The sequence below is a fragment of the Candoia aspera genome, chromosome 6 (genome assembly GCF_035149785.1).
Source record: "Candoia aspera isolate rCanAsp1 chromosome 6, rCanAsp1.hap2, whole genome shotgun sequence".
In the NCBI taxonomy this organism is placed as follows: domain Eukaryota; kingdom Metazoa; phylum Chordata; class Lepidosauria; order Squamata; family Boidae; genus Candoia; species Candoia aspera.
This window is the reverse complement of record NC_086158.1, coordinates 47,400,881-47,425,084: the sequence shown is the minus strand read 5'-3', so window position 1 is coordinate 47,425,084 and position 24,204 is coordinate 47,400,881. Positions and strand designations below refer to the sequence as shown.

The 24,204-nt window shown below is 39.1% G+C and overlaps 1 protein-coding gene across 3 annotated transcripts in view; it reads right to left on the bottom strand.

Moving 5' to 3' along the window:
• Positions 1-6,637: 6,637 nt before the first annotated feature.
• The window catches only part of ARMH3 (armadillo like helical domain containing 3), a 137,350-nt gene continuing 119,783 nt past the window's right edge, over positions 6,638-24,204 (bottom strand). For all 3 annotated transcript variants that reach the window (XR_010068199.1, XM_063307038.1, XM_063307037.1), the window contains 2 exons: positions 10,987-11,103; positions 6,638-7,786 (listed from right to left, as the gene is read on the bottom strand). Coding sequence is in view for 2 of the 3 variants with exons in the window: in XM_063307038.1 (XP_063163108.1) it covers positions 7,694-7,786; positions 10,987-11,103 (210 nt within the window). In the remaining variant the exon portion in view is untranslated. The remainder of the gene's footprint in view (positions 7,787-10,986; positions 11,104-24,204) is intronic.

Below are 24,204 nucleotides of genomic sequence, written 5' to 3'. Positions count from 1 at the left end.
GTGCTAATTATGGAAGTCCCCTATGACTTCTGCACCTGTAGTTTTCTCCATGTTTTCTTCATTCCCACCTCCCCCCCCCCCAGCTGTGAAGGAGGAAGCCTAGCTTCAATCTTGATGTACTGTAAACATTTTCTTGAGCAGGGACACTTTAGAGTTGGCTTTAATAAATTACTAATTAAACAATTTATTCATTTGTATTTGAACAAGTGCATATTGTGAATTATAACCACACCACATATCAGCAAGGACCGCTGACTGGCAGAGCCATGTAGACATCTTAGTGGATTGTAGCAGTTGCTCTTTCTTTTGCTACCACTGTTCATTCCTCTTCCCTCTTGCCTTTCCACTGATCGCACTAGGCACTAGCAAGAGCTATCACCTAGTTGGCTATTATGGTCTGCTTTCCCTTTCTTTGGGCTCAAGAGATGGAAGATGATGAAAGACAAGTGTGGATAGGCCTACTCCTTAGTAGTATGATGCCATGGGAGCCATAGAATAAGAGTGTACAGCAGTGACCTCCATTTGCATGCCAGGATCCAAATGTTGCGATGTGTGACGGTAGTTGTTGGACCTGTTTCTTATCCTCAATTGCTATCATCATTTGTGTCCAATGAAAACAAAGTAACACAGAACAATATATCACAGGCTTCAACAGCTACTTACCATATGGAAGAAGAGTGATTCCTAGACCATCTGTTGTCCAGCCAGCTGTCCATAGGTATGTGCATATGGGAAAGATACACCTAATTATTTTACATGGGAGCCACAAAAATGCTATAACCTAGCAAAACCATGTTCAAGTTTTAGCAGCAAATTGTCGCAGAATGGATCCCTTCCCCCACACCCAAATGTTAATGTGGCATTTGTCTGCAAATGTTGAGATTTCCTTAATGAGTACTAGGCCTATATGTGCCACCTTTATGCAAGAGCAAGAGCCATTTGAAATTAAGCAAAATAATGGCATCTAAGCAAACAAAACAAAACATAGCCAAAACCCACCCCTCTTCTATTGAATTCAGTATCTAAGCAGAACATCTGCACAATCAGAGAAGAATGGTGTATTTTTCCTTAAAGTATGGATAGTAAGCAATGTTTTGAACTAGCTGGTATATTTTACCACCAGTTCCAGCATTCACAGAATTGCTACCACACAGTAAAGAGGATGAATATTCTTCACTGCGAAGCATGCTCTTCTCTCCAGTGTGAATCATGTACCAAATCTATATTAACTTTTGGGATGTGTAGTGGGTACTGCAACAATAGTAGTATGCTAGGCGAATTTCCATCAGAGCAAACAGTGTTTAAACTCTGCCCTTGGGGGAAGGTTATTGAACAGATAAATATGCAGAAGACTGTAAGAGAAATGCTAATCACTCTCATAAAGGCAGCCAAGAAAAGCACATTCAAGCTGATAATGGGAAAAGGCCTACTGTCTTATGGTTAACAGAGAGCTTATTTCCTGAGTACATTATACAGTGGAAATTCTGCCCTGTTTTGCAGGGAAACCTGGCCACATTCACATTCTATACAGCTGAAGACCAAGATAGTATTTTACATTCCTTCTCACTTCCCTGACCTGAGGCTTACAATCTGAAGGAACCCATCACATTCAAGGAAAGAGAGAGGAAGGAAAAAAGCACACAGATCCCTGAAAATAAGCTAATCAATTTGGCTCAAGCACTCCCACCCCAAGCAATAAAATGGATGCTGCAACTGGATTAAAAACTACCTGCTTTAGGCTCGGAGAGCGATGCAGCCTGTTGGATTCCTGGTCCCAAATGCTTACAACCTTAGCTAGGCTTGGAATATCCTTCAAGATATTGCCAGGTTACAGGATTTGCAATCAGCCATTGACTGAAAAATCTTGTGAGAAAAGTATGTAGGAAGACACTGAGTCCTGGTAATGTCTGAGTTGCTACAGAAAACTCGAATGAAAGCTGGCTTGTAGAACAATGACTGTGCTGAGACTCATGCAGCCTCAAAAACTGCCTTACTTGATGGATTTTATATCCAACAAGACAAAAAAAATCTAGAAAACCATGCAGCTACGCAGACTTGCACTTCACCATATAGTTACATTAACTATAGAAGAGTGACTCTCGCAAGCAACATAGATTCTTTTTTTCCTTGCGTCATCACTATATTTGGACTCCAATGAATACTTCTGTAGTTTACTAGAAAATGCTGAGCACTGCTTTGCTGGCTCACCTGGGCATTTGTGAAAAATAAACTTGACTGCTATAACTAGATTGATTGTTGGAGATATACAGTAGATAGATAGGTAAGAGCCTCCAAGCTTTATGCAAGTCGCCAGATCTTATATCTCAAAACTCAAACTTTTGAAATACTGAATTTGAATACTTAAAACCTCAAATTTTGCTCACTTCTAGAGTGGTAGATGAATAACCAAGCTTTAGCAGTTTAAGAGTTTGTTTCAAGATCAAGCATTCCACAATTGGCAACTGCCTTTATGACCAGTAACAACTCCACCTCCACTGTTGCATTCTGCCAGTTTAGATTTTGTTGAGAATGCAAGGATATTGCAGGGGTCTCCACTGGTTTAGGGACAACCTGTAAGTAGGTTCTTTAGGCTATGAGGTTTCAAACTTCTCATCTTTACCTATCATTCAACTTAAGGCAAGTTTGAACATGTCTATTTTAAAAAATGAGGTTTCTCAAGCAAAAAGAAAAATGATCACTAATCACATCTATCCATCCCGCCAGGTCCAGCAGAAAGGGCATGTTGCGGGTCTAGTCCGTGAAAGAATCTCATCTGACAGGATCCAGGAGGAGAGCCTTTTCTGCCCTCTGGAACATCATTCCCCTTGAGGTCAGACTGGCCCCAACCTAACCGGCCTTCTGGAAGGACCTGAAGACATGGCTTCGCAATCTGGCCTGGGGATCTGATAGCAATGGTGTGAGCCTGCAAAGTGGCTGTACTGTTAGTTAGTAATGGATTGTGCTCTCCCGCAGATTATGTTTTTTTGCTTTTAATAATTTTTATTGTTTTTAGTGGTTTTTTCTTGTTATGTTTCAGAGTATTTTTGGTATTCTTTTAGTGTACCTTTGTACCTTTGTACGCCACCCAGAGTCACATATGTCAGATGGGCAGCTATATCAATTAAATGAACAAACAAACAAACAGAATGAGCAGGTTGCAGTAGCAGAACTACAGGTGGAGAAGCTGATCTGTGTATGTGCATTTGTGTGCGTGCATGCCAATGTGGCACTGATCTATTTATCATCTATCTCTTGGTTTAATACATCAAAGCAGCTTTCTGCAGCTTAAAAAGGGTGTTGCAGGAGAAATGGTTAAGACTGACATAGCATTGGTCCAAACTTGCCTCTAACTTACAGAAAAAGAGGACTGAGATTGAAAGATCCTAAAATAATAGGTCCAAGGAAGCTATACTATATAGGTAATTTAGGCTGGAGCAGTAGAATATATTGACTACTTACATGGCATAGAAGTTAAAATGCATCCCATGTGTTATGTTTCTATTGTTTGTATTTCCTGAAAAAGTATGTAAATATATTCTGACACAGATTCAGGAATACTGCCTCATCTAAAAGTGCCATAACGTATAGAAAAAAATCTCATTGTACAGGATGTTGGAACAGACAAGAGGATCTTTCACTTGAAATACAAAAACCTATACTAAAATACAGTCATGTTTGTTGAGGAAGCTAGACAATTTCAATAGCCTGGGTCTTTTCTTTCACCACCCTCTCACAGACAGGATTAGTCATTATATATTACCATATTTGTCTCCTGGCATCTATCATTCTATTTACCTAGCACTCTAGCACCTCAGAGGGACCTAGCCTGATTGTGAGGGCAGCTATAAATGAGCAATTGTAAGACTCATTCGGGTGTTCCACACATCTGTGGAAATTCTAAACCACATCCCATCTTAGTCTCTCATTACCACTAAACATATTCTCCCCCTAGAGTCTGAGCCTCTATCAGAAGGAGTCAGTGCAATGGCAGGTGATGACTCAATGTAATGAACAGAGATGAAAAACTGAAGCTGCCTCAAGTAGGACTAGGTTTAAAGGCCAGAACTGAGAGATGTTATTATGATACTATATATAGTAATGCTAGCATAAATGTAAGCATAAATCTGATTCAGAGGAATTAGGTTGTTCTTTTTCAGTGGCCTCAGTAGCAATTTAACTTCTCCCTCTCTGCTCTGTCCCATTCCTCTCAGGACAAATTTACTGCTTGAAGAACTGTTGCGGTCTTGGCTCAAATGGGTAGAAAGAAGGGTGTTACTGTAAACATGCTTGAGCACACTGGGGGCAGATATCCCTTATGTCATCAGTTATACTTTACCAAGGGATAGGTAAAAGAGAGCAAGTCCACAACAGCTCATAGCATCAGCATTAGCATTTTAAAATAACGCTGTGGTTCAAGTGAGCCACATAAACCCAAAGGCATCGTGTTTGGCAACTGGGGAATATAAATAGGCCTTTGTTTTCATCTAGCCAAGCTTTTCTTGTGTTCCAGTTAATAGTGATAAGATCATCATTATTACACAGAAATCAGATTTTAATGCAATGCATTCCAAGGGATGATGAGCATTTTTTGTTTTGTCATCAACATTTAACAATTTTATTTTAATAACCAGTGTTTTGGATTGCACTATCTTATTTATTATGGCCTAAGAGCATAATACAGTTGGTTTGGAATAAACTATGTAAAAGGAGCGGGCAATTCTCAGCTTGTGAATCAAATGCTGACCTACTGTCATGAGTAAGGATGGCGAGCAGGGGGCTCCCATCCAGGCTGTAAAGCGCATGCGTAGCACTGAGGAATTAGGTAGCCATTCCAAGAGACACAGATCGGGCCACCTTAGCCTTTGGGGTTTATATGGCTGGGTTTTTCCCACGCTTCTTCAGTTTGTTAGGATTTCTGTTATGTAGCAGTAATAAAACACTAGAGACCTGTTCCTTGTCTCAGCGTGGTTCCTGGCTGTTAGGACACCTACTACCCTATTTGTTGTTTGCCAGAAACCACAGCTAAATTTCTGCAGTAAAATGACCAAATTGTAGCAGCATATTTTATTTTGTTTTAAAAATTAAAATGGAATGGGAGTGGAAGATTTTTAACCACTGAATCCAAGAAGGCCTGAATTTCCCATTTTTCAAGATGAATTCAGCCTTTGTGTTGAGGTTTTAAGGATAGGAATGAGAGGAGGCCCCTGGAAACAAATTATTATTAACTGCTCCAGGCCCTAAAAAACAGCTCCAATTCTGCCAGAAAATGGCAAGGATGGGGCATTTTTCAAGGTTTTTCTGGGGGGGTATTAAAGATGGAAGTAAGAGCAGTTTGTATCCCAGAAGTTCCTGCTCCTATTCTCACCCTTAGAAAAAATGTTGGCCTCATTCTTTCCATATTACCAGAAGGCTTTCTACAATCTTTCAGAAAATTGGGAAACTGGGGTTTGAAGGAGGGATATAAATAAATGCTGCAACTGCTTTTACTCCAAAAGGTAAGGCTACTCTGGGGAAGAGTGGTTGGGTGCTCCATTACCTGTTAAAAGTCAGAAGAAATTGACACTTGTCTTCCAAGCTAGATGAGGCACAGTGCAAGTCACCTGGGAGAAAATGGATGCAATAGCTATTTATAGAGAAATATTGGATTAAATGAAAAATTCTAAGAGGTAAGTTTGGAACTGCCACATTTTCAACTCCATTTTCTCTCCAGCACCGATGTTCAACTCTACAGGTTTTAATTAGATGCTAAGGGTCTCAGGGTAAAGATTATGCAATCTGTATACATATATCAGCTATGATATACCAGATATACCAGCTATGACAGTCTTAGTACAAAGGAAATGTAACTAGTAGTGGTAGCAATATTATTCCCCAAACCAACCACAAAGAATACACTGCATGCACAAGAGCCATGAGTATTGCAACCCCCTCCAACCCTTTACTGAGTTCTAAAGACAGCCTCTTGAAAGTGCTGTTCTGCAGCAGAATTCTGCAGCCTTTCTTCTAGCAAAAGATGTCCTTTGCACATCTGGACTCAAAACTCAGTACTAGGCATAGCTGAGATCATCACTGTGTAGGGGACAGGCACAAGGGTTTTCTCCTATCTATTCAAAAGAGCAAGGATTTACTCAAAATGGCACTTGTCTCTGAATCAAAATCTGCTTGCTTATCATTCTGTTAATAAAAATGGCCAAATTAAGACACATTCATGTATGTTCATCCAATCATATTTGTTTCCAGTGGCAGTGGTTTTGGAAGAAGGAAGAGAATATGAATTTGGGAATACAGCCCCATCCCCCAAAAGAATAGTGTATCAAATATTGGTATTACCTTATGCTATGATTAAGAACAGATCTATAGATGGTGCACTATGCCAGAAGCACAGCCAACTTTTGGTTTTCCAACAAAGCCCAGTCCTGTAAATTCTTTATATATAATGCAAACAATTCAGTGCCTTAGTTATCATTTTCATTAAAAATAGCTGGAAAACAAATCCTGCAAAATAACGAGGAGAATTTGAATAATTGTGCAACTCTAGTTTGCATTAGTTACTTCATTTGATGAACAGGAGTGTAGAATGAGTATAAATATGATTCCCGTCCCAAATAAACTTTTCCTTAAAATAAGTGAGAATTGATAAAGTAGACAAATTATATTTTTTAATTCTGAGTTTCCAATGAAGTATTTTATTGGAATACATAAAGTGTGAACTGACTTAAAGAGTCTCAATCACTGTGGAATTTCACAGATGTTATGTTTGATGGAAAGGACAGTGACAAGCCTGATGGGAGCACTCCATTACCCTATCAGTATATAGAGAATCCAAGGCTATCAGGTCAGAAAGAAATTAAGGACTCTAGGGAAGGAGCTCAGTCAACCTTCTGGGAACAGGAGGAACTGGCTTATTTTGATGCACAACAATGGTAGGAGTAAAACCATACAATGTTTTCCCTTATTGCTCCTTTGGGGAGAAAAATCACTGATACATCTTAATATCTTCATTCCCAGGGTTTTAAAACATGACAAGATGGAGTAGTAGGAATAAACTCAAAGAGGTAATCTCTCAAGTAAGAAACTCTAGGCAGCAAGAGTTTTAGGCTGGGCACCAAGAACATCCTGAGGTGGAGTTTTGGCAAGCACCATCAGAATAGGAGGGCCTGGCCTTGTGCAGAATGAAGATAGAGCCCACAGCTGTTAATTTCAGCACCAACTAAAATGGGCCTAACAATATACATGAACTGCAGATTCAAAGCATCCAAGTACAAATTTACATAAGTGTTCAGTCAGACTGTTCCATATTATCAAGAACTTGGTTCCTGTGCCCCCTTCTCTCTTCAGGCTTAAGCAGTCTTCAGAGAACCAGAAGTATGAACTCTCTAAGCAACACTGTTCTGTTCTAATCTTGCTCACTTAGTAAACAATTCTTATCCCTACACAACAGTTGTCACAAAGAAATAAAAAATAACCCCTGCCCCTTCTTCCCCACTCCCAATGTAATCTATTGTTAGTTCTCTATGCTCAAGAGTATGAGATAAATCCGAGTCTTCCTTTGATCTTCCCTAAAAAACAAAACAAAACAAAACAAAAACAAAACCACACAGTAGATTTAGACCATTCCACATCCAGGGGCTATTCTGGAGAAGGGGGTGCAGTAATACCAGGACTAGTTATGCAGCAAGTAGATAGCTCAGCTTCAGGAGATGGTTGAAAACTCTTTTAGCAGGGCTTCCTGGCTGAGAGTGTTGAATGCCAGATTTCGCCGTACATTGATGCTGATGGACCGAACCTGTAGAAGACAGAACAATCACTATAATATTACTGATTCAGCCCAGTACCTCAAGCATTAAGGAGGCCTTGAATAGTCCAGCCTTTAATAGTAAACTGTTTTGCATGGAAGTCCATATGTCATTTGTTAGATCCAGCTTGTATTACTACTAGATTCAAAAAAATGTGCTTATGTGATTATACTGTAGCATTAGCAGCACAAAAAAAAAATCCATGTGAAAAAAGAAGCATAACCCAATGCCAGAGCTTAGTCTACAAACCTAGACATGACAGTAAGGCATTCCTATCATGAGTAATAATGAATTTATCAATACTTTCCTATACTTTAACAACAGACAAGTATCTGCATTCCTTTCATCAGGTAGCTCACCATAATATTAAAAATTTTCTTCAGTCAACCACTTTCACATGCCTGCTCCTGAATAGTGACATCAATATGGACCTATAAGGCCATCTGAGGGCAAGCATATTATGATTCCATTACTGAAAAAAGTTCTTATTTGATAGGGATCCAAGAACAAGCAATGCATGCCAACCAAACAACTAGCTTGAATAATCTAATAAACCACTTTGCCAGTTAACCCTAAACCGTATCTATCAATGGTCCCTCAATCAAGATGTTAATAGACTCTTCAAGAGAAAACAAAAGCAAATGAGAGAATTCAGCTAGAAAATAGGTTCTTTAAGAGATCAAATTCTTCCTTAAAATTTTGCAAGTTGCAGGCTCTGCCCTTCTTTAAAAAGTTAGTTTTGCACAGTTGTACAGTATGTGTAGGAGCTGTCCACAGTACTCTAAATCTTAATAATCTGGCAATTTCCGTGATTGCAGGACTTTTACCAGCTCTAGGTCAGACTCTTGGTATGCAGTTACTTTGTGAATTTACCTCCATGTGATTCTGCTCATTTCCCAAAAGCTCTGCCTGTGTCATGAGTAAGGATGGCGAGCAGGGGGCTCCCATCCAGACTGTCAAGCGCATGTGTAGCACTGAGGAATTGTTCAGCCATTCAAAGAGACACAGATCGGGACCGCCTTAACCCTTGGGGGTTATATGTCTGGGTTTTCCCCACGCTTCTTCAGTTTGTTAGGATTCCTGTTAAGTACTAGCAATAAATATTAGAGACCAGTTCATTGTCTCAGTGTGTTTCCTGGTTGTTAGGACAGCCTGGCTATTCACATTTCAATGAACCCACAGTATGAAGCAGATTCAAGGCTTCCTTTTGGAAGAAAGGGTGAGTAGGCAGCTTTTGCGTTTGTCTATTATGCTATCATTCTGCACATTACTTTCTTTTTTTTATTTATGTTGTTTCTATATTGGTTTTCCTCTCAGGGGAGCCCAGAGTGCTTTACAAGAGAACAAGAAAAATTATCTTAAATAAAACCATCACAATAAATGAATATATAAAACAAAAAAATGTGCACTTTGTACACAAAGTAAATAGTAAAAGAGGAATCCACATGCTTTGATCTTACTCAGCAACCTACGTGACATAATCTTATGAAAATATATCTTCTAGGGAAGGTGTATGGTATTTGTCAACCTAAATGAAAAAACACTGTGATGGTAAAAAGTAAGGTATTTTGTCAGCACAGGAGTACACCAGATCAGCTTGATTCCTCTCTTCTATTTTGATAGTGAACTCAGGAAATGCACTGTCAGGAGGTTGTAGCTTTCAGTAAGGATGAGACTAAATTACTCACTAGAGAAATAGGGATTATTCCTCTAAAAAGAAATTAAACTGGTTGTTGTTTAACCACCAACTGAAAAATAATGAAAAAGGTTTCCCGGTACCACCATTTGGGCATGCCACATATTGAGAGAGAGAGAGAGAGAGAGAGAGAGATGTTTGTTGGCAGTGACACTAATTATTCTCAGTAATATAGAATCAAACTGTTAGTATTTATCAGGATAGTTTCTTCAAAGAAGCATAACTTCCATAAATTAGGAAAAACAATGTCCTCATTCTAATCAAAAGAAAGATAAAACTCTTCAACTAGTGAATAAAAGAATATAGAAGAAGTGGTGACAGTGGCCAAGGAAAAGAAGGAGAGAACAGAAGCAGCATATTTACTGTGTACCCCCCTCCCCACCCAACACAGCATATGAGAACAACAATGTTCCTGCTACACAGATGGGAACAAACATGGTTGTTTCTGTGTAATGATACTTATACTTTAAAAAATGAAAAGCATTAATGGTAGCCATTGGCCACTGTTCTATATTTGCAGTGAGGAATATGGGGATAACTTGGCAAAGAATGCCCAATAAAACACAGGAATACATTAGAGTGGAGAAAACATTTTGAAGCAGTGGGGGGAAAAGAAAATAAGCTGCACCTGTCAATGAAGGTTTGGTGAAGTATTTTTTATTTTTTTTATTTTTATTTTATTTTCTATCCTGCCTTTAATATTTTTATAAGTAACTCAAGGCAGCGAACATGCCTAATCCTCCTCCTCTTTTCCCCACAACAACCCTGTGAGGTGAGTTGAGCTGAGAGAGAGTGGCTGGCCCGAGGTCACCCAGCCTTCAAGTATCCCCTTGAAGCTGCTTCTCATAACAGTGCAACTCCCTCATGGCTGAAGTGGCTTTTGCAAATGCCAGAAGACTTGAGAGGAAGGTATAAGGGGACAGAAAGAACCTTGCCCAGGCAACTTCTGTTGCCACTTCATCTCAGTGAGGTAAATGGCCCCATTTTCATGGTGCAAAGCATCTTCTCAAAATGAATCAAGGCTGCCTTGCACAGGCCCAACAAACAGTCAGCTCTTCGCATGCACAACTTGTGAGAATAGGATATCCTAACAGAACATTTCAAATTACAGCATAAAGTCTGCTTTGTGAGAAAACACTTTTATTTCTGCTTCATCAATAGATCTGTTGTAAAATGCTGAACCAGTGAGCACGAGATTTCTCTGACTTTTGAGAAGAGGCTTCATAAGCATGTGAAAAAAGCTCTCAAAGATCTATTTCCAGCTCTCTTCAGGAACATGTAACAAAGAATTTGAGGAATCCCAAACCAAGCAGAGATAAAACATGTATCTAAGTATATTTGCCCACCATCCAACTGAAATCAACGCTCAGGCTTCTACAGCTATATAATCCATATATTTGGTGAATATAAAGGCAGTTTTTGTTACGTTATGGCTGCAACTGCAAGCTGGACCATGAGCAATTATATGATCTTTTTATGAGAGTTAAAACTCACCAGCTCTTTAAAAAAAGCGGCTTCTTTGTGTTGTTCTGAGTAGCGCTCATATTGGTCAAGCCCATCCTGTAATTTTAAGGTGAGTGTATCATAGTTGGAGCGCACTACTTCCAAAACCTGCATCACAAAAACACAATGGAAATTAATCAATTTGCTGAATATCATTCTGTCTGAAACACACAACCCCAACATTGTACGATTCTCTACTCCAAGATAACAGAAGCCTCAAATCTCCTGAAACAGAGAGAGCAAATGATTTTAATGGGGTCAATTAGATATGTGTGTGAAGGACATATTACAGTTTCTATTCCCAATCTGATTTGTGGTCCATGGCATTAGAAAGGCCCCCACCCGCATCAATAAGCTGAAAGTCTAAATGAAGAGGCTAGGGATTCCCAAACTGAGTTTAGCAAATTAAAAGCCTACAATCCTATGAAGCATCCAACAAAACAGAACAAGAAAATTTAGAACAGACAGAGTAGAAGACTGAAACTTTGTAACTTATTTTTATATTGTCTCTCAAAGGCATGTGGAGATATTCCTATAACTATATTTAGGGTCACCACGTGCATAATTTCACAGAGGTCTTCTCCAGATGTACCTTTTATCGGAGGCATGATAAAATAAAATCTCACTGGCAGGAGAAAGAGCTTTTTTAGCAACAATTTCTTGGCACCTATCCTGCAATCTTTCAATGCAAGGCTGAGAATTGTTTTAAATTACACTATTAAAATTGTTCTTTTACTTAGTTTTGAACATATTTTCTGTTTGTTTGTGTTAATTGCATATTGCTCTGACATGTCAAAAAACTGACACATAAATATATAATTAACCCCACCTCTAAAACTGCAGAAGAAATTATTCTGCAAAAGAATAGGCTATCAGTACCTTGATTTGAACATAGTATGCAAAGACCTAGCTCTCTGGGGAAGGCTCTGATCCTGGGAAAGGCTGAAGGAAAGAGAAGAAGAGGGCAACCAAGCAGTAAGGTGGATGACCTCAGTTGCAGTGGCAATGGGTACACTACTGGAAGACCTGAAGGACCAGGTTAGGGACAGATTATCATGGAGAAAATCTATCTATGTGGACACTAAGAGTTGACACCAACTTGACAACACATAATCAATCAAACAAACAAACAATCCCCTGAAGAGCAACATACAGTAATAGCAGATAGCACCAGTTTATCTCAGAATTTGTTATCTGCTTTCCCTAAGAGATAGGTACAAGAGAAAATGAGACTTCTCAGATCTATCCAGGTGCACTCTACAGCCTACTCAAAGGAATACAAGTATCTGGATCATGTAGACAGAAATACTTCTTGGAATTTTGGAACAAGCCTACTTTAGCTGTGAAAGGGCTGCTAAGCATCAGCACCTCCTGCATTATGAAGGTTCATAGGTCCTTATTAGCTGACATGAATATCAAAGAAGTACAAGTCTAACCTGGAAGACACAGAAGTTTTCTGCCCATTTAAGCATCTTCCTGTTTCCTACCATGCCATTCTCTGTCAAGTAGCAGTTACTGGTAAGAGGAACACATGTACAAACATATCCAGACTTCTGTCCTCTTGCCATAGATTTCAACAGGATATTGGCAAATAGAATTTGCTGCCTAATACCCACACTGCAATCCATTTCCCAAACAATACTCAGACACAAAGAAATAAATAAAAGTTGATACACTGAAAGATTAGTTTTGAATAGTTTGTCAACAATCCTGCTGCGGGAGAATATGCCGCCTGCTTTGCAAACAGACTCCTTTAATTCTGTTTTCAGTTTTATTGGCAATGAAAAAATTACCCAGCAATAACCACTATGGCTAAATTCAATTGACCATTTTCTTGCATATGTGCTGAGGCTATGATAGGAATAGTAACTTACAGTGAAATGTAACCTAGCCATGAGGGACTAAGCATGATGAATAACACACATTCCACCAAACAATAAAATAGCAGGCTGTCACCAGAACTGCCATGAATCACATCTCTGTCCTCTTGCCAACCAAAGGGCTTCAAGTCATCTGCAATAAGTCACAAAGAGGAGGCAAAATGTATCTGAAAGAACAGAGGTTCTGAGCAGAACTCTTTTTATCTTTCAAGACTATAAAGTATTCCTATGTGCTAAGCTGCTTCTTACCTTGTCAAACTGAAAATATTCTTATAATCTGGTTTTTAAAAAAGTTTGAACCTAAGAGATGGTAAGAATTAAGTTTGCATGCACAGTTTTCTGGTTTTAACTGCTTTCACTTGAACACTGTGTTCAAGTTCACTGTGTTCAGGTTCAAAGTTCCTGATACCACCTCTGAGCAGAAGTACATGACAGAATATCATCCCTACCAGCTTGGAAGGAATTTTGGAAAATGGGGGAGGGAAATAGAGATACTGAACAATACAAAAATGAAGAGACTGAACTTGTTTCTTTTTTATAAACTCTCCTCTAAAGGTGAAAATGTCTCGATTTGTGGGTAGCATTCAAAAAAACCTAGTAGAATTTTGGCAACAAGATAGGCACAGCAGGTTGGAGAATAGCTACAAAAAATTTTGACAACAACTTTTCAAGGAACACTTCTTTGTAGATTTAAAGTCCCCATTCTTTTCTTCAGCTGAAGATCATCATTTGTACCACTGTCATTAAAAACTGTTATTTTCTATGGTGTTGCTGCATTCTGCCTAAATGGACATCACTTTAACCCAATATGGAACAAATGCTATTTATCAATCAGATACATTTTAATTATATTTGAATGAACTGGTTTATCCAGTGGGATGCTGGAAATTCTCCGACTGCAACTCTAACACAGAGGAACATGTGGTCATTCAGATTCTATTACACTTCAACTCCTAGGAGTCCCAGTCAGCATGACCAGTAACGATACTGGGAGTTCTAGTTCAGCAACATCTGAAGCATTACACATCCCTTGCCCAACACAGTTCTATAACCTTAATGTCCTATAGCCTAATTTCCCTTATTTAATAAGTCTTGCAGTTCTTGAATACCTGCGAATTTTTGTCTCTAATTAGTGGAAGAGTATTGCTTATGAAGAAAGTAACTGAGTAGTTTTTGCCCTAAGAAGGAATTTAACTCCCTTAGCCTTCACCATGGTACCACTGAACAGACCTTCATTCCTTGACCTCTTTATAGATTTAGTGGAAGAAAAAATTAATACCCCACTGCAAGAAAATAATTGTAACTCTAGGGACCGTGTGTGTGTGTGTGTGTGTGTGTGCGTGCGCGCGCACGCACACACACAAGATATTAGACTTTAATTGCTATCTTGGGAACAAAAACATTATTCCATTCCAATTTTGCTTTTCCCCAAATCTCCCAATTTGAGCATGCACAGGAAGTCACATGAACTAGCAATTATAATTCCAGATTCATACAAGGCCTTTGGTTTTCCTCTTGTCCTAACTGTGGTGATGTTATTCCCTGATTAGCTGGAAATAGGACAGCCAATTAGCAATGAGTTTAGTTTCTTCTGAAACTGGAAATATAACAATCATCTGTAAAAGCAAGTGTCCTGGTGTGCAATGTCTATTCTTACTAATGCTGAGAGCTCCAGTCTCTCCAAGTCCTAAGCCTCTGATAAAAGATCTCCAGTAGGTGGATGAGACAGTTCTGAACAGCACTCACACATTTGCTAGTTTCAGCTGTTATACAGAAGGAGATACTTGTGATAAATAAAGACATATTTGACATGAAGAGGAAGCTGAAAGGAAAAAAATGTTCCTGCATATCACAGACTTCTAACAAAGGCCCAATGGAATGCATATACTAGAACTGCAGTCTGGACAGGCAGTGTCTTATGGGAGATTGCAGCTGTTGTTTTTCTTTTGTTTTTCTAAACCAGGGGTCTCAAACTCATCATTCCAAGTGCTGCACAAGGACTATTTCATTAGCTTAAGGACCACAATACTGAAGACTTTTCATACATAGATACATAAGTTATCTGATTTTAATAATTAATTTTATTTATAATCTGTGGCTGTCAGGCTCAGTCCAAGAATGACATAGAAGCAATCCAGCCAAAGTCCAGTTCTTTATTTGCTTACACTGTATAGACAGAATCTCACCAGCCTAAACTGGCATTACTCTAACCTAATGGATATACCCTAGGAGATTCTAGGGAGTGGCTATCCTAAATCTCTTCCTCTTCCCACGATCCAACTCAGGACTGTGTTGTCTCTTGTCTCGCCCCACCTTCTTGGAATGTGTTCCCTCCTTCCTGAGAACCTGCTGTGTTACTGCAGTCCATCACATCAATGCCCCCTGTGGAGACACATTCCTTCACAGTGGCCCTCCAAATGTTGCTGAATTGCCTTGGCCACTCTGGTCAAGGGTGCATGATGGTGGACACTGTAGAAAAACAGCTTTAGAAGGTCTGCAGACAGACCATATTTCAGAGGGAAACTTTCCAAGGAAGACACATTTATTTTCAGTCCCCCTGCTCCCATTTCTAAGCCTTTTCCTACTGGGTGCAACTGAGGAACAAGTTCAGGATTTTTCCCCTACTCCTGTCCTTTGCAGGTACTTTAGCCAAAGTTGTTGCAGTTCAGTCCTTCTGCCTCCTTTGCTTCAATGGTGATCCCAAAGTGACTCTTTTCAGTTCTCACCTTACAGGCACAATTTGTCTGTCTGACTGGATGTCCCATGGAAAGACTTCAAACTTCATTGAGTTTCTTCACTCTGGTCCCTCCTTAGCTCCTCCATGGGCCCAACCTGAGGCAAGGCTGCTTGGGTTAGTACAGCAAGTTTCCTCCTGTGTTCATTTTTTTTTCTTTCTTTTGTGGAAGAGAGGACTCCTTCACAAAATGATTTTAGTTCCCCAAAGCCCAGAGTGAAGTGTGTGAAGGCGAACCAGGCGAACCAAAGAGTGGCACACTTCGCTCCTCAAGGAAGTGAGAAGGAAGAGATGGAGGAGGACCCAAAGAGAGGCAGGCAGCCCCATCAACTTCTCTGCCATATATGGAAATGCACTTCTGCTCCAGTCATGACATCACTTACTTCTTCCCTTTGTGGTGATTGGGAAAAGGGTACCACTGCTTCTATTTTGCCCAGTAGACAGATTTCTAGCACCAGCTGCAATTTCAACAACATATGGAGCAGAATGCAACAGAGGTGGCAACTTCTCTCTCTTTCTCCTCTATCTGTAGTAAGCCAATGTACAGTATGGGCACAAAATACAATAAACAATACCACACTACAGCTTATTGTTATATTGAATCAGATCAAGGAGCCCCATATTTAACATGTCAAGATGTCCTTTAACTGCTCATGGAATTACTTATTTTACCTGAAAGGCTTAGTCACTTTAACTGTGACTGCACCTTAATATAAAGAAAGAAATAACTGAGAGACAATCATAGTACAGTATATGCTATCATTAAAATGGAAAAGGGTAAAAAATTGTATCAGGGTCTGCAAACAACTTCTTAATAATTTGCTGATGTAGCTAGGATACTTACTGGAATTAATTCCCAGAAGCAGCAAAGAAAATGTAGGTATCAAGATAATTAGATGTTAAATAAAAACAAAATACTCGGTACATTTTAGTAACCATTACTAGAGTTCTGGCCAGAATATTCCTGGACCACCCACAGTATTAATTCTAGAGTTTTGCTTAGCATGTTCAGCTCATTTCCATTCAAATCGCAATTCCTCTCCAGAAAGGGGGGGGGGGGAGACAGATCTGTGTATTTGTTGTCTACTGCAGTATTTACTATTCACTTACATACAAAGCATTTAAATAAACCTGGCAAAAGAGAGAAAGCAAGGCTGGAGATGAAGAATAGTGGCTGTGCAAACTATTCCTTTTTTTTAATAGTAATTTTATTAAAGATTACAATTTACAAAAGAACTTGATTTCTTTTCATTTTTTCTTTGTCCCTTCTCACAAAATTCTTCAAAGCTTTAACAAGCTTCTTTTGTAAATCCAATATAGGAAAATTATCCAGGTCACTCTTGGTTTGTCATTTGTATACCCCATTCATTTATTAAGACATCAGCCAGTTTCTTTTGTATGTCCAGCGTAGCATCTTTTTCCTCACCGTTCTTGCAGCCTGTCATTTTCAAATCCAGTTCCAAATCAATCTCAATCATGTCAGGTAATACTTGTTCCTCTTCCATAGCATCTTGTAAACACCGTCTATCTACAGAGGCAGACACTCTCAACATTAACTTCTGGGTCCCTTGTTCAAAAATATCCTTCGATATGTCCAATGTTAAAATATTTTCCTGCATTTTGTATTTGTAAGTTGAGTTTGAGTGTTTTTCTCCTTTAATTGTAATCTTCAGTTCATTCTAGTTCCCTCTAGTGTCCAATTTTTAAAGTTACATTATTTTTAAAGTTATGTTTTTTTTAAAGAATTCAAAACAAAAGCATTTTCCCACAGGAAGGATTCTTTATAATTAATTCCAAAATCTTATTTCAAATTTATCTGAAGCCGTAGTCCATTTGTAACTTTCTAAAGTCAAAGTTTTAATCACCTTTTTGCTGTTTATTCCAGGAAAAAAGAATTAAGTCCTTAAACCTATATTTAAAACTTATCTTGCTAATTGAAGGAGACTCACCCAATGCTGTAAAACTTGTCAATCCAAAGGTTCCTAATAGCTGAAAAGCAGTTAATAAGCAATTTCCAAAAGTTAATAGAGAAGGAAGTATGCAAACCCAGTGTCCTTTCAAAGGCACCAACCATGGTTTGAGCAAGATGGCTAGTCCCTCATCTCCCAGAGCATTAAACCCGCTGGAGACCACTGTCTTGTGGTCTCCTTGCAAGGAGCAACTGTGTGGAGCACTTGTGGGTGATCTTAAGTCCTCTCCTTGTCCGGAGAGAAATTACAAATAACCTGTCTACTCACTGGCTCTTCATTCTGCCACAGTCATCGGCTCCACTTTTTACAGAGCTGTCTTCAGTTCACCATTTCTTCCCCAGAAGTCCAGGCTGTACAAACTATTCAGAAGGGCACTTTGAACTGCCACTTATATAGCCTGGTGCCCTTTCCCAGCTTTCAGAGCATACATTCCATGCACAGAAGACACTTCTGTGGAAGATAAGCCAAGAAGCACTCCAGCCTCAATGCTCCAAGTCAGGGATGCACTCCTCCAATGGCTTGCACAGCTCTAATAACTACAAATATTAGAGAGGGACAGGCATTATAAATTCATGAATATCACCCATCTGTCCAAATTATCTTAATGTCCAAATCTTTAATTTGCCTTTATTTTCTCCAATTTGGTCAATTTATTTTTTCATTTTTTTATTTAATTTATACTGCCATCCATGTCACCCATCTTGTGAAGCAACATTGCGCAGTGAACACAATTAAAACACCAGTATAACAATAAGGAACAACAGCAACAACATAGTACAAACAGAGAAGCAAAGAATGGCAACTAAGAATAACCCATCAGTAATAAATTAACAACACCTCATGGGCTCAGCTAACTTCCTGACCCCCATGCCTGGGAGAACAGCCAAGTCTTAAAGAGTTTTTTGAAAGGCCAGTGGGGAACAGGGCCAATGTGATCTTGGGTGGGATGGTGTTCCATAGAGCATGCAGAAAAGGCATGCTTCCTGGATCCCCCCAGATGACACTCTTCAATTGATGGGACCCGGAGCGTACCTCTTCTGCTGGACCTGATGGCACACATGCACACATACAGATAAATAAATTACTGTAGACCTAAGTACCTAAAGTAAAATCTACCAAATGTAGTCAATCCAATTTTCTGTCACACACTATTCATTACAGAACACAATTACAAGAATAGCTCTGCATGCTTGAAGCTTCCACAATTCCTTGAGGTCAGACCTGAGCACCTCATTTCAAATGCTGTAGTACATGCCATTTGAACCTGTTACTGAAAAGTATTTAGAAATGTCAGTAGGTTTCTGAATGATACATTCTAACCAATGCTAACAATCCTTGTTTCCAACTTGTCTAGCTCCTGCTCTATTTCTAAACACAGTTTAAAGTGCTGGTTAAGACCTATACAATTCTATATGGTTCTAGGTCAGATAATCTGAATGACAATTTTCTCTCATAAAAGCCTGCCTGACTTTCAAGATATTTCAGAAATGCCTTTTTCTTTGTCTTTCCAATGTGTGAGATACATTTGATGGAGATTTGAGGGGCTATTGTTACAAGCTGCATAGTTTACAAGCAGGAGTACCCAACCTGTGGCTAAGGTCATGTGTAGCCTTCAAAAGGCTTGAGTTCAACCCCCATACCCGTTCCTAATGTTGTTAGCTAATTATAATTTTATAATTATGAAATATTCAAGGGAGTACTTACTCACGTTTAATTAATTTCCTGTCATAATTTTAAGAAATCAAATTTAGTTCTAGCTCCACCCACTGTGGACTGCAACCACCAACACACTATTCGAAGGCCAAGTGCAGCCTGTGGCTTGCAAAAGGTTCTATACTTCCTTCCTTATGGGAGGTAGTAACGATAATGGCCAGTTAATAAAGACCTTTGAAATAAATAACTGTAAATTAATCTCTTTTTAAATTAATTGCTGCTTTATTCACTGTTCTTGCCGTGTAAACTATTGCATAATTGAAATATATTGTTTAGTTATACATTGCATGGAAAGAGAGGATATACATTTAAAAAAGCAATGAACCATAGTGATCCCAATTGGACTAAACTCAATATGCACAGTTGTTGCTTAGTTACAACCTGATCACTCAGTCATGATGTACTGCGGAGGCTCATACTTCTTAGCCGCAGTTCCCATCACAGTACATATTTAAGACCAGGATTTGAACTGGGAGATCACTTCTCCACAGCCAGAGGAGCCAACAAAGAAATATATACAACATCATTAAATCTGCTGTGGTTTATTGACCAGCCTTCATTTATTTGCACAGCAGTACCACTTCTGAAAATCAGTTGTTATTTCAGGACAAGCTTCAACATCAAACCAGACAGGATCATTCAAACAGATGGTGCTATCAGTTGGGAGAGTCATCGCATTCAAAGCTCTTCAGATATGGATTCAAATGCAGAACTGAAACTAAGCCCAGTTAATACTAAAAAAAACATACCCCAAAAGCTGCAGAAATCAGCTATGAATATAAGCAGTGCAAAGATAAAACAACAAAGAGAACAAAATGACATAACCTGAGCGTGTGTCAGTTCATTACACGTATCTCCCCGTAGATGGAATGAGTGCACCAGTATACTGTCTTGCAAGATACTATCTAGATCCTAGCTTGAACAGAATAGTATCAGTATTCTTGGAGTAAAACTGAGCTATGGTTGCGCTTTTGGCATACTGATCAAAATGAGCCAAAATTGGCCAGCATTCTCCTTACCATCAGCAGGGAATGCTGCACGTGGTATGGGAACAACTAAGGCTGAAAGTACCTTCTCTAGCTTACTAAAAAGCATTAGTGAAAGCCTTGATTGACCAAAGCTGTGGCAAAGATCAATACCTACCTTCGTTCCTTCCTTCGTTCCTTCCTTCCTTCCTTCCTTCCTTCCTTCCTTCCTTCCTTATTTATTTATAAATAAGATTTATATGGCTGCCCAACTCATTCACGGTGACTCTGGGCAGCTTCCAAAAATTAAACTCCTACTACAAAACCCACTGCACCCCCACCCCTCTGGCAGCAACAATACGATTCAGACAAACCACTTCATGGGTTCCACATCAACCTGGGATCCCCAGGCCCACTGGCAAAACCATGTCTTCATGGCCTTTATCAAAATCTCATGATGACCATGGGATATGGAAGATTGCATAAATGAAGGAGTAAATGGTTTTAAAAAGGAAGGAAGGAAGGAAGGAAGGAAGGAAGGAAGGAAGGAAGGAAGGAAGGAAGGAAGAAGGGAGAGAGGGAGGGAGGGAGGGTATGTTCTGTTTTTTATGAAACTAAGAGGATGAGGAAGAATTTAATACAGCTGAATGCAGGTAGTGTGCTGGGGTCATCCTCAACTTACAACGGCAGTTGGGACCAGAATTTCAGTCACTAAGTCCCCGACCTGTGCCGCACCCTCCCTGACCCACGCCACACCCCTGCACACCCTCCCTGACCCACACCATATCCTTGCACACCCTCCCTGACCCATGCTGCACCCCTACACACCCTCCTCAACCTGCACCACACCCACGCACACCCTCCCCAACCCATTTCACACCTCTTATGTAACCCCTCACACCCTCCCCAACACTTGCCATGCCACCCACGCACACCACCTCAATCCCTCTCCCACCTGGAGGCAGCCACTTACCTGCCTAGTGGCCTGGAACTTGCAATTTCCTGCTGGCTTCCCACTGACTTCGGCTGTGGGAAGCCGGTGGGAAGTTGTCTTACCTAACAACGGCAACTGGGACTGCAGGGACTGCCTTCACTAAGCAATGAGAGGGAGCGAGGGGGTGTGTGGGGGTGGCAAGGCAAGGGTCAGGGAGGGTGCAAGGGGGTACATGTAATATAAATCTAAAAGCATGACTGATTTCATTGTAGGATGAAATATTGAGAGAATTAATGAAGAATACAAGGGTGATGAGGTTCTAAATGTAGACAAACCATTTTGGGGTAGTGCCAAGATGAGATCTTATGAAACTATAGATATGGAAGAAAGGAAAGGAAAGAAACTAGAGTGAAAGAGAAAGTATGAGTCCTCTATGTAAAACTATTAGAAGACAGATTAATCTCCTAACATACTGCATCTGGAAAGAGGAGGTGGAAATTGCTTGGAACAAAGTGAAAAGAGCTATGTTACAGAACTCAACAGAAGTGTATGGAATCACACTAGTAGAAATTATGAAAAAAAAAGGTTAGTGTAATGATGAAGTAAAAAGGGCTGTGGGGGGGAAAAAAAGAAGACTTAAAATCATCAGCAGAGTGAATGGAATTAAAAATAAACGCAATGAAATTATTTGGGATTAAACTGAAGTGAGGGACTATTGGAAGGAGTGTTTTAGAGATCTGTGTGGAAATAATAAGGATCAGTTGAATAGTGAAAATGAATGCTATAAATGTTAGTGTCCAAGAAAAAACCTGATGAAAATTAAATCATAAACACCACAAGAATATTGAAAAATGGTAAGGCTGCAGGTGTAGATGAACTGGAAAAATACTCAAATATGGATGTGGCTTGGTAATGGAGTGCTGTGTAACTTCTTTAACGTGTGTGACTGACAGTTGGAAGAATGTTGCTATTCTTCCTCTATACAAAGGGAAAATTAGCAAGAATGAATGGAGAAAAAACTACAGGGAATTACTGTTAAGAGCTTGGGAAGATGTCTGATTAAAAGAATGCACAAGGTGACAATGTGCAAAATTTGAGAAGGGCAAAGTAGCTTTATGCCAGGCAAAGTGTGTGCAGACCAGATGTTTTGCTCTTTAGCATGTTATTTAGAAATATATGAATGTGAAAATGGAAGTTTATTGCATGTTTGTTGTTTTAGAGAAAGTGTATGATAAAATGAGTAAGCCTGAATTATGGGATGTATTGCACAAAGATGGAGTTGAAGATTGGTTACTGAACGTGGTAAGAGTGGTATATGATGGAAATAAAGCATGGCTGACAAAAATGTATTGCCTAACAAATTGTTTAGCATTGTTCAGAGAGTAAGAAAAAGATATGTGATGTTTCTTTGTTTAATTGATAAGTGTGTAAGGAACATGGTGTGTTGGTTGGTATGTAGAAATGGTTGGAGACATGAATATATATGTAATTTTGTATGCAGCTGATGCCATGTTTTTACTGAGAACCTGAATAATTTGCAGCAAATATTAGATAGATGGATGCAATGAGAAGTAAGGATCTGAAAATCAATGTATCAAAGACCAAATTATTTATGTTTGATGGGGAAAAATGAGTGAAGAGTGAATAAATGCAAATTATACATAAATGGCAAAAGAGTAACTAGATTAATTTGTGTACTTTGGAGGAGTATTTACCAACGATGGGTAAAGGGATGGAGAAATTCTACCATATGCAAATGCTTGTTAAAAGATAGCATAATGGAATAACACACTCTCCAACGAACAACGTAAACTAATCTTAGCTGTTTATTTGCCTTTTTCACATCCCATGCTTAGCTTATTATTTTTCTTCCTGTTTTATGTTAGGCATAACATTGCTTCCCCAATGGGAAAAGCATGATGGGTATGTATGTATGTATGTACGTACATAAAAGAAGGAACTACATTGTCTTAAGCATGAATTTTCTTGGTAAGATTTCTCTGTTATGGGAAATTATGTCAGAATCCTAGTACTGTAGGCCTCTCTCAATTATTGCCTTTCTGGAGATTAAACGCTCAAAAGAAATACTGAAATAATTTCTATAGTACCACCTCCTGTCTGTGTAGCATAGAAGCAAGTGGTTGGAGAATTCAACCCTTCTCCCACCCCAATAGAGATGGATCAATCTCAAAGGAGAGAAACAAAATCGAAGTTTATTTTGAAAAATAAGACAAAATATTTAAGCCTGCTTTTCTTAACTTAAAATATTGAAAGTTAAATTACAGAGTTGTTCAGATCGTGAACAGCAACTTAAAAAAAATTGCAAAAGAAGATGCAGTGGTCTAGACAGACTGTGAGATGGCTACAACTAGCATGATCCTTACTACAGTCTCAGATTCCAAATGACATTAGAGATCCCATAAAGAATCATTTTACTTTCTTGTGCATGACTAATATGATTTCAGGCTAACAGAAAATCTAATTTTCCACTTTGTACATAACAATAAAAGACAATTAGACTTATGCACAATAAAAACCTAGCACATGTTCATGGCTAGAATGTTTTCACTTATTTCTACAGAAGTAGAAGATTCCTGAAACACATTTTTCTTCTATTTCCATTACCCCCAGTCCCCCCCTCCCCCCACATATTCTACTTTAATTAGAGGCTGCTGAAAAGATGCTAAACACAACTCTTTCCATCCTCAGTCTGGTGCTTTATGCCTCTGGATTAAAAAGGACAAAACTTTTCCTATTTCCAACAAAAGGAGGGTCTAGGGTAGTTTGAACCTGAGGATGTAGATTATACAGTATATCTGAATTTGCCTGCAGACTGGCATGCAATCTACAGTGATAATACCCTGTAATTTTGCTTCTATTCTATCCACTGAAATAAACTCACTGACCTAAAAAATTAATGATGTGAAGTAGAAATGTTTTTTTTCTTTTTTAATTTGTACACTTTTTGCAGACTACTTCTACTTTTAGAAATACATTGCTACATGCAATTTCT